This window comes from Aphelocoma coerulescens, chromosome 4A (assembly GCF_041296385.1).
Source record: "Aphelocoma coerulescens isolate FSJ_1873_10779 chromosome 4A, UR_Acoe_1.0, whole genome shotgun sequence".
Taxonomy (NCBI): Eukaryota; Metazoa; Chordata; class Aves; order Passeriformes; family Corvidae; genus Aphelocoma; species Aphelocoma coerulescens.
In genome coordinates, this window is record NC_091018.1 from 3,976,679 (window position 1) to 3,992,831 (window position 16,153).

General features: G+C 40.0%; 1 protein-coding gene across 1 annotated transcript in view; it reads right to left on the reverse strand.

The window, feature by feature from the left end:
* Positions 1 to 10,920, reverse strand: part of KLHL4 (kelch like family member 4) — a 37,743-nt gene extending 26,823 nt beyond the window's left edge. The window contains exon 1 of the mRNA XM_069015044.1: positions 10,499 to 10,920. Within this exon, the coding sequence (XP_068871145.1) occupies positions 10,499 to 10,920 (422 nt within the window). The remainder of the gene's footprint in view (positions 1 to 10,498) is intronic.
* Between the last annotated feature and the right edge of the window lie 5,233 nt (positions 10,921 to 16,153).

Here is a 16,153-nt window from a genome sequence, read left to right on the forward strand (position 1 = left end):
TATTTCAGATTCCAGATACAGAATGTAAGCTCAGCATTGTGCAGGTAAACCCAGCACAGCTCTCCTGCTCCACTGAACAGACCAAATTGTCCTTCCAGCCCTGACTTTGTTAATTTATTAATTGTATTAAGGCCAGGTTTGGATTCACTGTAACACCAAGTGAAAAAGCATAAGGAAACTTTAAACAGCTGAGGAGTAACTGAGCTCCACTTGAATGAGGAAGTGAGAGGCACATTTGAGCTCTCCTGCTTTGTGGCATCCCATGGCACCATCCTCCCAGCAAGTTTATCAGCATTTTGTACCACCAAGCCACTCTACATCTCTTTTGTAGGAGAAATTGGGATCCCTTAAGTGAATGAAACAAATTAAGACAAAAGAAATTAGCCCTGACTTAGAGCCTTGTCCTTTCTGTGCTTATCTCACCAGTTCATTGTGTTCTGGTTGAACAGCCTGGCTCCTGCAGCATCACCAGGCTGGAACTTCCCAGGAAGTTGTCTTGCTCTGCTCCTAAATCCAGTGTGACAGGCTGCACCAGGAGGCTGCACTGCTGGGGGATTTTACTAGGTCAGGCAACTCAGACAGAAAGATCAAGAGTCTGTCCTGAGCCTCTGCACCAGCACACGGAACAGGGTGAGGGTAAGGAATGGCACAGGAAGGAATTTCTGCCTTTAGGTGTAATTTTTCATAAACTGAATGATGAGCTGGAGAGAATCTTCTGTGAGAGACCTTTGTGAGACAGTAATGAGAGTCATGACCCAGAACCAGCATTTTCATCTCTAAATGATCAATATATATCAGTTAGAAACATAACAGAGGCCCCCAGCTTCTGTTCAGGGTGTATATTTATTCACTGCCCTGCTCCAAAGGGTGGCCAGAAAGGGTGGTGTCAGGGCTGGCCTCTCTCCTTTGCCTTTTCACTGAGTACATGACAAAGGCAAAGCTCCTGCTCTACAAAGATGAATGTCTAAAACATGAACCCAAATGGATCAAAACTGGAGGCAGTGTTTAAGCAAATATTCTCAGTCTGGAATCCGAGCTTTTGATCTGCTGGTCACGGCAGAGTGGGAAAGAACGAGCTCCCACCGAAGACATGGAACATGACTAAGATAAAATTACTGAGGTATTTTTGTCTGCATGTGTGTATGTGCATCTCTATTCCTTCACATTCTGCAGCATTCTGAAACGGTCTGACATGGAGACAGAGCTTTCCTGAGCATCTGTGCTAAACGAGCACTGTAAAAGAGGTTTCCCTAGCAACACAAACCATATGTAATAGCTTAAAATAGCTTTTCTCCAACTCCTAGGACTTCTTAGTGGTTTGCTCACAATTTCCATTTAAATCAAGGTATATTTGCCCAGTTCAAAAAGGTTCTTCATTTTCTCAACTTCTGTTAAAATGAACAGGGTTTGAAAATGCTCACTTCTTGCCAGAGTGCCTCCCTTCCTCTTGACTTGTAACTTATCAGGTAAACTGAAGCATGGCAAAGGGTGACAGTGGCTGTCCACTTTCTCAAAAGTATTGCCTTTTTTTGCTGCTCAGAACATTTTATTGGAAGTATACTGGTCTCTACTTATTTTAACAGGAAAGTTCTAGCAGACTTTGATTTCTGTGATGTCAGGATAACGAGATTAACTGTGCTATAAAACTATATAAACTATATAAAACTATAAAATATAACGAATCAATCATAGTGTACATGAATTCTGCTCTGCATTGGAGTAGCTGTTTGCAGGCAAATCTGGATATTTGAAAACCCTGCTCCGTTCCTGTTGTGTCCCCAGGAAAATGCTCTTTTGCATGAGTGAACAGTGATACCAAAAGGCTGAGTGATAGCTCTGAGGTAATTATTAGAAGCAGGCAACAAATCTGAGACATAACCCATATATTGGTTTTCAGATCCTAGTCATATAGGTAAAAATCTGATTAAACCCAGTGTTAATATCCAGGTAAGAAATCTAGATTCTTTTCCCAAGGTTTTCAAAATATATACAGCAAAACTGAAGGAAGGACCATGTATCAGCCATTGCTTTCTTTTCCACTATTTATGTCTGTTGGGCCTAAATGGGTTGTAGTTGAGAAGGTGATGAGGCAAACTTTTTATCCTCTAAAACAGCATGAGACCACAGTGCCTATTTCCAGACAAAACATTTTTAAACTGTAGTAATTTAGATGCTATAGCATATATTTAAACCTCAAATGAAGGCAGGATGTTCCTTTAAAAACTTTTAGTTATCCTCTTGTTCCCTGTGAGCAGCAGGCAGGTTTTAGTGAAATATCCTCACTTGTCACATAGGATGGAAACGATTACTACAATGAAATCAAAGATGTTTTAAGCTACGAATTATTGGATGGGCGGAATTTTTTTAAGGAGCCAGGCTCTCTGGTCTTGTTCTATCTATTTTAATTTGCTTTGGATTGAGTTTTGACTATTAAGCATTTGCTTGAAAAAGGAGGGAAGGAGGTGGCCTGGGAGCAGATTTGCTGTCACAGCAGGCAGGGAAGTTCCAGTGCTGGTGGATCTGCTGACAGAGTCACTGAGGTGGAGTTTGATGTCACAGAGGAAAATATTTGCTCATAACTCTGTTTTAGAGATTATTTTCTTTAAGTTTATATCCTATACTTATCTTCAGCTCTTTCTGTGAATCCCAACAGTATTTCAGCTTCATTTTTTAATTCTTTTATGCTGCACACCACCAGGTGCACCACAAGTAAGCCACAGTCTTATTTATTTGCCTGATATAGTCATTCTCTAAGTACATTAGAGAATTATTCTATTCTAGCAGAATGAAAGGAGCTAAACCAAACTGGCCTGGTTTAGTTGGGCTAATTTAGCTGTTTGATTATAGCAAAAAAAAAATCCCTTTATTTTTTAAATGTGAAGGATTTTAGTAATGTTCCTCATTACAGTATTCCAAAGTAAACAATTCAGCCACAAACCATGGGTGAAAATAAATAGTTTCTTAATTTCAGGACGCTGTCTGGCTATAACTTTCAAGCCAAGCAAAACCTTCTGCCCCTTTTCCCAGAATGTTTCCCCAACCATCCGATTCCTTGTTGCTCTTTCAGTTGCATATGCCCAGTGTGTCTGCAAAAACTGCTCTGCATCGGACACCTGTGTTTAATCATCTCCTTAACTTTTTCTGGAGACATTGAGAAGTGATTTTAAGAACTGCAATAACTCTTTAAAAAGTCATTTAACAGCTGTCTTTGCTGAGAGCAAGCCCTATGGAGTGAAAATGAGAAGATAATTGAATCATAAAAAAATTGTTTTGAAATGACTGGAATTGTCTTAGATTCTTAAATTACTATTAAATGGTATTTTTTTTCCCTTGCCTGTAATAATTCATCTTTGAAAACTAAGCATGTTAAATGTAGGCCTGTAAAATATTGTGTGTTTTCTAGTAAGTCAGATTATTTCTCATTATAGACTTCTTGGTGGGTAGACAGGGTTAGACATGATGACATCCAGAGGCCATTTTCAGCTTAAATTTTCCTATGATTCTATTTATCTAGCTATGAAAAAAAATGTTTTAAATAAATATCCAGTCCTTCCACAGGGTGAATATAAAATTAATTTCAAAATACAATTCTACTCATTCCTTTCATCTTTAATAACTTTTTCAACCCACTTTAATACCCCATTTTTTTGCTTTTTCAAGTTCCTCAGAAGATGTCATAATAGAAGGTGGGAGTAGGAATACATCCCAAGGATGCCTTTGAGACATTTTGATTCTAATTTCTGTACCAAGACCTCTTGTATGAGGTCACAGCATTTGTTTAGTCAGAATTAATTCATTGGTCACTGTTCAGTGCATTTGCACTTGGCCTCGAAAGGCCTGTTCCTCTTGGTGAATTATCAACTGCTGGGAAAAAGGTGATTTTCCTCTTAGATTTCAATCCTGCATCAGATACCATTTATGATAACTTTGTAGATTTTCCACGCTTAGCAAACAGTAGATATCAGATTTCCTTGGTTGCCCCCACCTACCATATTTCAACCAGTTGTGAGTGAATTCCTGTAAAATGCTGTCAAAATTCATCTTTGTATCACTCAGACGTGCCCCACGTGCCTTTGTTCAGCTCCTGAGCACAACCAGGGGAATCCCTGGTGCTTGCAGGGGCAGCACCCAGTGATGTTCACCCACCCCGAGTGCCTGGGATGTCACCCTCACCCTGTTCCAAATGGTGCTTCCACCTCATCAAAGAGGCTGCTCCAGCTGCACTTCTGAGTCCTTTCAGATCAGCTGCAGCATCTTAACCAATCCAGGTTCAAATTCATATTTTCACCTTTAGCTAAAGATCATTGTTAGAAGACAATCAGTTTTTGCTTGTCCCTGAGGTGACAATGAAGCATTTTGGTTGTCCATTGCAGGTTTGCAGTAAATCATCTTTTTAAAACATTCTGCTGGAATTGATATGAAATTGTTCTGAATACTAAAGAAACTGCAAAATTCTCCACAGGACACAAACATAATTTCTTTTCCTTGTTGTTCCTTCTTGCCAAATTATACAGTTTAAAATTCATATAATTATTATTTCTAAGCACTTAGAAATAAAACTTAACAGTCAGCAAGAGTTTGCCAGAATAACATGTCAAAGTAAACTGAAGTGCCTCATTAATAGGTTTTACCAGACATTATGGAGAACAGAAAAAAAGTAGTTGTCATTTATATCTTGAACATGAGAATATTAATTTTCAGCATCTCTTATCAGATAGTGCTAAGTTCAACCTCAAGGTCTGTCTGGAGTAACCCATTTTGGAACAAGTGTGAAGCTGGTTTGAAATCATGCTGTTAAAGTGATTATCAATGGTTCACTGACAAATAAGAAAGTAAATCAAACTGGGTTCCTAAGGAAGTTCCTCTATAACTTCTCAAATTTTCTAAATCACTTGAAGGGAGGAAGAAATAAAGAGAAATCTTTGATATTATATATTAAAATTGGAGGTCGTGCCAAGCTGAGAAGAGCTGCAAGTATGGTGGGGTATTGGATCAGAACTGAATATTAAATCAGTAAATCAGGGCTATCAAATAACATCAGAACTGAATATTAACTCAGCCAATTGGAGACAGTATCTGATAAACACAAGATGGAATTTATTTGTGCAAAGTACTGGTTTTAGGAACAAATAACTGCAAAAATGTACAGATGGCTTGGGAACAGGTCTCTGGTACAGAGGCAGGAGTTTCACATGAATCACAAGCCAGGCATGAGCAACAGCACCATGCTGTTGATAAAAGAAAAACAACCACTGAGATTATTCAAAGAGATTTGAGCCAGGATGACACAGAAGTAATCCAGCTCTCCACTAGAGCTGCCAGACCCCAACAGGAACACATCCAGGTCTGCCCACAGAGCTGCAAGTCCAGACAGACCTGCTGGAGACAGGCAGGACAGCAATGAAATATCAAAGCTGTCAGAAATGGGAATTCTGAGATACGACTTCAAGAATTGCAGCTCTTTAGACTTACAGTAATTTTCTAACATAAACAAAGGGTGTAAAGAAGAAAAGTGGGGCAGTAAGAAGAATAAGGGGAGCCATATCCTACCTGTACCCAAGGGGGAAAGACCAAGGCATTCATGAGCCTAAATTGTACTGTAGACAAGCAAGGAAGCACCAAAATGTAGCTGGTCCAACTTTGTCACAGAAGGATTGAAATGCTGCCTGGCTACATGCTTCTAAAATACTTATTTTCTAAAGTTAAGATTTTTTTTAACTTTTTTCAAAATGCTGGAAGTTCGGCGAAAATAAAATTGGAGTAGTTCTGTTTTAAAAATACAGGCTGCTGTGATGTGAGATTAGGAATCATCATTTCTAAACTTTTACCTTGGGCATCAGAGATGGTTCATGGAACTGAATTCTTACCCACAACAGGGAAAGAGTGTAGTGATGTACCCCGTGAATGCAGCCCTTTATCACCTTCTCTGCACAGGGCACATCACAGACCTCCCATTTACTGCTGCCTTGGGGTCCATTATCAGTCATTCCTGTGATTCACTGTTTATTTGGATACCCAGAATTTCACTCTCAGTGCCAAAAGCCCTCTCAGTCTGGTTTGACCAGTGGTTTCACAGAATAAGTCTTATGTTCCATTTTCACCAGGAAAATTATCAGCTATTTTCTTCTCCTTTATTTCACACTGGAATGTGAGCCAAGACTGTCATCTGCTACTGGAGTTACAAGCAGAACTCGAGGGAAAACCCTCACATAGGAGACAACATCTGAAATAGTCATGTACACGTGCGTGTGTTTATATGTATGTCAGAGACAGTGAAGAAAATAGTCTGATAGTTATTTCCATATGTCTGACAAAACCAAAAAAAATACAAGTTTTCAGGTCTTAAGATGAACTATCAAAATAGCTCTACATCAAAAATAGCCACCCTAGAAAAGGACTGCCTTTGGGAGGATACTCCTCCCAAGTAACTCTTTCCATGTGCATCAGTACTGACTGCTTGGATTACGACATCAAAAGATTCTATTAAAATTAATTAGAAATATATTTTGTCTCATGTGGGAAATTAGAAAACATTTGTCATTAGCAAGACTAGAGTTTGTCACAAACTAGAGTTTGTCAGCAATTTTTTGCAGCCACATAATTAGAAAAAAAAAATGCTTAAGGGAAAAGTGATGAATGGATGCTACATTTACTATTGAAAACTAACTGCCTTTGGGCAACTAGGAAACACTTCAGCAGCTCTCATGGTCTGGAATAGCACACTTGTGGAATCAGAAACCTGGCAGGCATGCAGGGATGGATGTGGTAATGTGGCATAATGTTAATAAATGCTGGGCATGGTGCTCTTGTGGAGAAGTCAATGTCTGTGAGTCCAGAACTTATTAAGGGAAGTAATTGAAGTAATTTAATATCACAACTCTTCTTTTTAGGAGTCTTCAGTGCTTTGTGAGTCTGTGTGCACACCTGTGTTGATGCACACAAGAGCAAAGTTTCTGTTAAAACCTAGCAATCAAATCCTGCCAGTGTGTGCTGGTGGCTCTGCACCACTGCCAGATCACTTTCTTTGAAAGAAAAGGAAATGCTTCCTGGTCCCCCTGGCAGAGGAGCCAGAACCTCCCAAGATTCCAGACAGGGTAGATCAGAGATGTCCTGAACAGCTCAAGTGCTCAGCTCCCCCAGCCCTGCCTGCTGCCCCAGCAGCAATCCACAGGTCATTTCCCATGGGTTCTTGCAGAGCTCACTTCAGCTCCCTCTCTAAGCCAAACCTGAAATCTCTGGAGGTGTTTGCTCTGCCTTGGCATGGCCAAATTCCAAAAGTTTAGCTCCCTGATCACCCCAATAATACCAAAAAATGTGATATTGGGAAATACACTCTACAAACAAAAGAACTTGGTGGCTATTCAGACTTTATCTGGTTTCTCTGTTTTTCACCTGTGAGGAGGTCCCAACCCTCATTCAAGGAGCAGATTGGTGAGAGCCAGATGAGGTCACTAAATATATATTGTCCACTGTTCACCTTTTTTCCAAACTATAGATGTAACTTCCATAAGGATCTTATAGCAGCAGGTCAAGCATCCATCATTTTAGGTGCTTCTAGAAGGCTGTTTGACAGCTGAGCAGTTTTCCTGAGCAACTCTGGACCAGACAGTCCCCAGCTTGCTGAGAGACTTTCCTTACCCTTGTGCCAATAAACCACTTATTTATGGCCCAGAATGATTTGTTGACCACACATTAACTGGTAATGATTAGGACAAAACTAATGAGTTCTAGTCCCTTGAGCCTCATTTACTTTGTCACTTGTCATGAGATATAATTCAGGGGCAAGCCCATGGACCAGAAGGGTTTCTTCAAATCTTGCAGTATTTAATTTGGGGACAGGAATACCAAAATGGATAGAAGAAAGCAGAAATAAGCATACTGATGATCGTGTATTCCAAATGGAACTGTTGTTTGGAACTTTATTGTTTACATTTCCTCCTCAATAACCAGCCCTTATTTCATCAAACCCCAGGGTTCTCTCTGTCCATCACTGACAGCATTGGCTCCTGACGTTTCTAGAGAAAGACAGCTCAAGTTTTTCTGAAGAAATTCAGAGTATTGGTTTTGTTTCTGAAGTTTAACATGGGAAGCATTAAACTCTAAGTAGAAACTGCTTTCACATTCTGCTCAGGGTTGAGGTATTGGCCAGATTCTCTCCCCTTTTCTACTATTTTGGATGTCCACGTGACACTCAGCAGAGTACTGCTTTAGATCCACCCAAAAATGGGACTGTTCCAGGCAGAGATAAATCCACTGGTTTAGAGACAGCTGCTTTGAAGGTACGGAGCTTTTATGGTATAAAAAAGCAAATTTGTCTTTGGTGTCCCTCAGGTGTGGATGTGAAATTTGGCTGCAGTACCTGTACAGCTCCTTCTGTGGTGATTTAGCAGAGTGAGGACATGGGCTCAGGGGATCCTGGAAACACCTGATTTTTATGTGTTAATTACCCACAGATTGCAATTGATTGGGACTATCTGGAACTTCTAAAGGAAAAGGAGATCTGGAATGATTTAAACAGATGATTTCAAAAGTATAAGATGAGACATTGTTGTGAAGAAATGAAAATATATCCAGATACAGATACCTACATCCTAGATGTAGGTAGATGTAGATATAGGGCTGCTTCTCCTTATTCTCAGTATTTTATTTCTACCCAGCCAATTAATGTATTAATTCATCTGTGGCCTGTGCTGGATGCTGTGGGGGAAGGGAACAGTGTTTTACTTAATGATTTCTGTTGGTACATGTTTAAGAAATTGGAGCTACGTTGTCTTTTGTGGTCAGTTTTATTTTCTTGAAGTAAATTTTAATTATAGAGAAACTCATAGTCATTAATCACTTTCTAAACAATTTCTTACCAGTTCAGCTTTTTAAGATGAATGTTAAGATAGATTTTAACCTACAACATGCAACAAAGGCTTTTACTGAAATCCTAAAAACCTCACTTATTTATATAACAACCCATGTTATATACATTCCCAAAACTATCCTAAAAGCTGCAACTTTAAACAGCTCAAGAGCAGAACTTAAATTTGAACGGATATGAGGGTACAAAACTTCAGGAGGTCTTAGCAGAAACTTTATATATAGCTGGAGAAAATGTCACATCTTATTTTAGAAGGCAGTGGTTTATTACCTCCCAAACTGAACTGATTAGGCTTTTTTTTACCTCCCTCTTCCCATGGTGCAGAATCTTATTTTGTTGAATAGCTGTTCTTATTTCTCTTCAAATTAAATTGATTTTCCTTCTCAGGTGTGTCTAAAATCACTTTTTTTACAGGAAATTTGTACTACCATTTGAAATGTTGTACTAAGAGTATGCTGCTTCCCCATTCCAAACCAGTGCCCTTGGAAACACACAGAACTCCTACAGTCCTTCCTCAGTGCTTTTATTCTGTAATGATTTTATCTGGTACCTACTGACTACTGGGACTGTTTTCCAAGTGACATTTTGGGATGCAGTTTTTGCTGTTCAGTCTGCAGATGTTCCCCACAGCAGATGCACAACTTGAAAAATAATAACTGCTAAAAATATGCAAGCTGTCAGCTTGATTTTTACTGAGAGAACTATAACTTCTAGTAAGATAAATTTGTATTTAAATGCAATGTAATACATTTAAATTATTCCCAAAGACTGATGGCAATCTCATCAAATAGTGCAAATAATCACATTGTAAATGTTTGATTTGAGTCCAGGGTGGGGTAAAGGTGGGGTAAAAATGCTGTATAAGCTGTTGCTGTATGAGCTAAAAATATTGACATGAGTTTTGAAAAAGAAAACATAAAAAGGCTTTATCAAATAAGGGGTATTAATATTGTATTCTCTGTTATTCCCAACTTAAAAACAGCTCTTCCTTTGTGCTTATACCTTTAAGGGCTCATAGCTGTAATGTTTTTTCACCTGACCTTGCAGAAAATATTTGTCTTAGCATAATAAATAAGCTGTGAAAGTATTGGGATTTCAAAGAAACCTTTGAAAAAGCAAAGAATGATGCTTCCTTTCCACTTAGTTCAAGGTTAATTTTACTTGCCAGGAAGACAATAAAAGAAAATCAGTGAGAAATTTGAGAGATCAATGGCTACAACAGAGCCCATGCACCTCCAGCAGCTCCCATTTGTCAAAGTTGCACCCATTGATAAAGTCAGAATGAGGACAGGATTTCAGGAGGCTCCTTTTTTCATTGCTCTCACACATAATAAATCAAGAGAAAAAATAGATATGCTGTGAATGTTGATAGAGAAAATTTGACAAACTGGCAGATTGTATGCATATGGAAGAGTTATGGAATTATGTACCTTGAGCAAAGATCAAAATTTCATGACAGTGTTTCTGTTCATTTTTCTGATGTGAGAGTGTTCCTTCTCATTTGAGTGTGGGTGTGCACATATATAAAGTGAGATTAATGCAGTGAGGAACTCTGGCTAAAAACAAAGGCAGATTTAGGGAATAACTTGGAAACAAGTCTGGCTTTCCAAGTGCAGACTTTAAAACTCCTACCTCTCTGCAGATTCATCTGCATTTTCTTCCGTGATCATCTGCAGCTCCTGTGTGGTTTTACTTGAATCTTCTTTGACAGAGTTTTCCTCAGTGCTTGTTTTGGGAATATCCTCATTTGATCGCAGCTGCTCTATGAGGTTCTGCTGCTGCCAGGTTTGGATGGATCGGTGGTGCACCGGCGTTGGCCCTGGCACGGGGGCCAGGATGTTGTGGTGGACAGGACTGCTGTTTTTCTTCAGCCCATTTCTGTCCCGAGAGTGGCTCTTTAACCTGTTCTGCACCGGAGTCCCTCTGTGCTCATATCCTTCCTGCTGATGGCAGCCCCCGGAGCCGGCGGAGCCCTGCGAGGGGTGACTGAACCACCTCCAGCGGAGCCTCAGGATCTGCTTCACATCAAACTCTTTCTTTCCAGATACTGACATTTTTTATAGAGGAAAAAAAAAAAAAAAATACAAAAGCCTATTCTTTTAGGAAGGAAACGGATTCTTTGTTATCTCTTCTGTTTCAACTCCTCTTCTTAAGGAAAGCCAACAAAAGAACCAATAGCAGTAGCTCTCTCCCTCTCTCTTCTGATTAATACACCGCGAGCTCTCGCAGCCGATGCTAAGCTGCTGCTAACTGTATAGGTGGGAATCCATACTGACAGGATGATGAGGTCAGACCTTAAACAAGTAAATCAGCTTAGCACAGGAAAGCAGCAACCATAACACTCCCCAGCTGCCAGGCTTACACACTCCCAGCACCATAGCGCGGCTCCCAATATATAACCCAGCCTCACATGATCCTCAGGGAGCCGGAGCTGCAACTTAAGATGCAGGGAAGCACGCACAAATAAAGTGACAAGACTTTCTATCTATCTCGCAGCGTTTTCCATCAAGCCTGCTAATTAGCAATGCCGCATTTCACAGGAGATTTAGAGAGGATTCTTTCAGGAGGATTTTTGGTAGCGATTCTCTGCAAAACTCTCCTGCAGCTCACGCGTTTCCTTAAGGGTCTGCATTTGTTTATCTTGCTGTGTAAAATCCTACAAATGGCCTCGGTGTGGTAGCACTTACCTAAAGGAGAGGAAGCGTTTGAATGCATGGTGCAGGACTGGCTGTCTTTTCTCACCTACAGATAGATTTCTCAATATAATTGCAGGGCTGGGAGAAGAGAGGGAGGGAGCTCAGGAAAATCGGAGATGGGCTCCCTGAATGACTGGATCTGTGGAAAACACAGTTTCCTGGCTAAGTGCCTGAGTAAACACCCCTTCCCATCCTGCTCTTAATTTCTCACGGACAGTGAAACGCTCTTGGGGTTTTTTGAAAACACCTTTCTTTTCTTTCTTTTGATAGTGTGCACTGTAATGTGTTTTCAGCAAATTTAATAGAGATGTATTCATTCCCATCCCTTGGTTACCAAGCAGGGCTGTGAGAATTGTTCCCTGTGTGGTTTGAAATAATGTACACAGAATGTTTTCAAGTGCAAATTGAAAAGAAATGAATGGACAAGATTTTTTTTTATGCTTTATTCTCCCAGGTTGGCTATTGATGGTCTATCCAGCTGTAAGCACTGTGCAGAAGCAGAAGAAGCTGTAACAGAGTCAGTAGAACAGGATTCAGACCTAAAGGACATTACCCCTCTCCAACACACCTTCTTACCTCTCCTCTCAGACCTTCTGATATTAATTTCCTTTTTCTCTGTATTTGTTGTGAATTTTTCTTCTTTTTTTACCTAAATTCTATGATGGGACATTGAACCTTCAAATAAAATCTGCTTTTTATTCTTTTAGGACTGCATATTAAGACAAGCAAGGAAATGTCAAGTAGAGTTAAAAAAAAAAAAAAAAAAAAAGAAGAAGAAGAAGAAGAAGAAGAAGAAGAAGCAAAATGAGAGGCTAGGACTAAGAAATCATCAGGTTTCTTGCTGGGCTCCCCTGCTCCTGTCCTACTCATGATATTTGAGCAAAGGATATGCAGCATCATGGACTGGATGCATGGGAGAGAAATTACAGGATGAGTGAAGAACAGTAAAATAATTGAAAGATATTTTACTATCTAGATACGTAGAGGGAAAGCCTTTGTACCAAAGACAACCTGTGTGAAAGGCTTGGCCATAAAAGGCAGAAAGGAAGAAGCTGAGGGAAGGTTTGACAGACGTAGCCAATGCATATTTGTTGCTATAGAGAACATTGAGGCTGAGCTGTTGCAATCAAATGTACTTTAACAAGACTTCTTTTAGGTGTTCTAGGAATAGAGAGAAGCTGGAAAACTGAGCTTCTAACAAGTCACATTAAGAAGAAGGTATATAAAGACCTGTTGGTGCATTTAATAAGGGGGGTTCAATTCAAGCTTGTTGAGAATATGAGCTAATAAGGAAGCTGCTGCCAAAATTCAGGAATATTCAAGGATTTATAAGGAGTGTGTGGATCAGTGAAAAGGCTGGGCATTAAGCAAGAGAGATTATTGTATATCCAAAAGTCAGTGTAAAAAATTTTCACACTTTAATGATGATCTTTTACAACAATCTAAAACTTTCTGGAGACCCAAGTGTTTCAGGGTTTTTTTCTTGCATTACAGGTATATAATATTCAATATAATATTTCTTGACTTCTCAGTTTCAGCCTGCACACCTAAGGATGTTTTTCTTTTCAATTTCACACAAGTAATGAGACCTAGTGGTATCTCAGTATATTCTTCAGGATTGCCTACGTGGCAATCTGACATCTATTTTAGGGAGGGAGTCTCTATATACCAAGCTAATGAAATAATTTATGATGAAATCTTGTCGAGGTGGACAGAGAACACGGTTTCTCGCTACTCTTTAATCAGGTCATTGAGCTATCTCAGCAGCTCTGTCAGCTCCTCTTAGCAACAGCTCTGATACATTTAATCCATATTTTTTCATCATGTCACAAAGCTTCTGTCGGTTTTCTTCCCTTAAATCCCTTTTGCAGAAGTCATCCTTTGCTCTGAGATATCATCAAGAGCAAATTCCTTGCATTGTACTGGGGAATGTACAAACAGCATCTCTGCTCGTGAATTACTCCTGTTCCTGCTAACTCAGTACATGCTTCAGCAGATGTAGTGAATCTAACTAAAATTAAAATAGTCAAACTGGACTTTTGCTGAAGAGACCATCTTGCTCAGAAAGTCAGCTTGAGTCAGCACAGAATATGTTTCAGGTAGGGCATAAGGAGATTATTTTTTTACAGAGCTTGTTAGTGTTCTGGCTAAAATTTCAATGAGCAGTACTAGGTCACCATAAGTGATTTGATAACCCAAAACTTCAGGCCTGAAATTGTTGGAAGTGGATATGTGGAATATATATGTATAACCCAGGAGTAGCTTTATGCCATGTACCTTCTTTTCATCATTTAAATCTATCTTCTGGTGAGAAAATTAGTTCCCTTGAACCTGAATGCAATGAGTGTTTGCTTCCTGGCAATTTCTTTCTGAATCTCTCATATATTTTTAGATGTATCTCTGATTGGGCTCAAACTTCTAAATGAGAAAATAGATAAGATATAAGATTTTTCTGCTATTACTATCCCTAATTTAAGGCCTTTGGTCTCATTTAGATGAATAACCACATAACAGCACTATCTTTTCCCCTCATGGCTGGAAATCTCCTAAGAATGGGATTTTCTAGGACTACAGCAAGTCCAGCCAGGGCCACCAAGAGGGTCAGGCAGCTGGAGCATATGATGGATGAGGGGAGGCAGCTACAGCAGGATTTGTTCAACCTTACGAAGAAAAGGCTCAGGGGCATTTTCTTGCTGCCTGCAGGTGCCTGATGGGAGAGGAGAGAGGCGACAGAATCAGCCTGTTCCAGAGGAACCTCTGACAGGACTGGGGAAAGCAGGCACGTGTTGGGCAGGGGAAAAATCTGAGTAGTTGTACAAAAACCTTTCTACCTGTGAGGGTGATCAGGGAAGTGAGAGGAGGCTGCCAAGAGAGGCTGTGGCATTTCCTTCCTCAGGGAAAGTGAGATCCACTGAGGGTGGGGAGGCCCTGGCACAGGGTGCCCAGAGCAGCTGTGGCTGCCCCTGGATCCCTGGAAGTGTCCAAGGCCAGGTTGGACGGGGCTTGGAGCACCCTGGGATAGTGGAAGGTGTCCCTGCCCATGGCAGGGGTGGCATTGGATGGGCTTTAAGGTCCCTTCCAATCCAAACCAGTCTGGGATTCTGTGATCCTAAGTGGACTCGGTCCTGTGTCACTGCTCTAACTGGGCTTGCTTTTGAGTAGGAGCTCAGACTGGATGAGCTACAGAGGTCCCTCCCAACCTGTTCTTCTGTGACTCTGTGACATGCCAGGGCCTCTCTGATATCTTTATCTCATGGCTATGCTAGAGCCAAGTAAAATTCATGTGGTTGTCAGCTGGAAAGAACAAATCCATCTCCAGAAATCTCTCCTTCAGTCCGGCAGCAAAGCAGCACTGCCTGCAGGGGTGGAGGGTGGCCAGCTGCTCATCCCAAGAAGGCTTGCCAGGACTTTGAGGAAAAGAAGTCTTTATCCACAAGAAACCCTCCTTTCATTCAATGGATACAAGATTTTGGGAAAGGTCTTTTCTCCCATTAGGAGAACACATTAAATTTGAAGGTAGACTGGCACCCAGCAGGAAACTGGGAATGATTTGAAAAGCTTTATATAAACATGTGGAGCTTGCAGATAATTTGAATGATATGTATTAAAAGTAAGAATCTAAACAGGTTTTTGTAATAATTTTAAGATTACATGTGCGAATACCTAATGCACCATTTGATTTAGAAAATTATAAAAGTACTTTCATCTGGAACTACCTAGAAAAAGAAATTGAGAATTTTGCCACAAATCATGTTTTAAATAGGCTTCAAAAATGACTTTTAGCTACAGCTGCCTCCCAAGTCCATCTGCCACCAAAACACCTAACAGAAAGGAGTTTTGTAATGCATTTCAAAATGTCTGGATTTTCTAATTAATAACTCAGTAATTTCTTTCTTTGAGAATTCAACTGAGTGGAATATATCCATGCAGTTATGTAATGTTTATTCTCTTCTCAACAGTAATACAGTAAATTATTCTTTTTCTCTTTGCCCTGAACCTGGTAGTACAGTGTACCTACAGAAAACCTGTTAGAAAAATATCTGTTTCTACAGGACTAGCAAAGAATAATAAAGGAATCATCCACATTTCTTGTAGAATAAGTCCAGAAAGGTACCACTTGTGGATTCCAGAGCCAGGACTATTGCAAGGTCTAGGTTAGTAGAAAGAGCTGATAAAACAGTTCTTTACTGGATATGAGGCAGGCCATAAAAAAAATTTTGAGTTTTTTATTAAAGTCAAGGATAGGTTTGGACCAGAGTCCTTCGATGCCAGGTAAGTGACTCAACTAGGAAAGATCTGCATAGGCAAGACAAGTACAGAAAGTGAAGAATGTGTTCTCATATTTTTGAAGACATTTGGTGTCTGTTATGACACTACATTTTTTAGAAAGTCAAGTTAATGACTTGTATCAGTATTGTGTACAGTGTTTGCAGTGGGGGGAAACAGAGTAATAAGATTTACATGTGCACAGACTGTTGATAACTAAACCAGCCCTATGTCAAAAACTGTTCCCTTTCTGCCCACACCGTGTTCCACAGGGTCTGCACACTCTGTGTACTCAGCCACTTCCACTGCAGGCCAGGCCAGACAC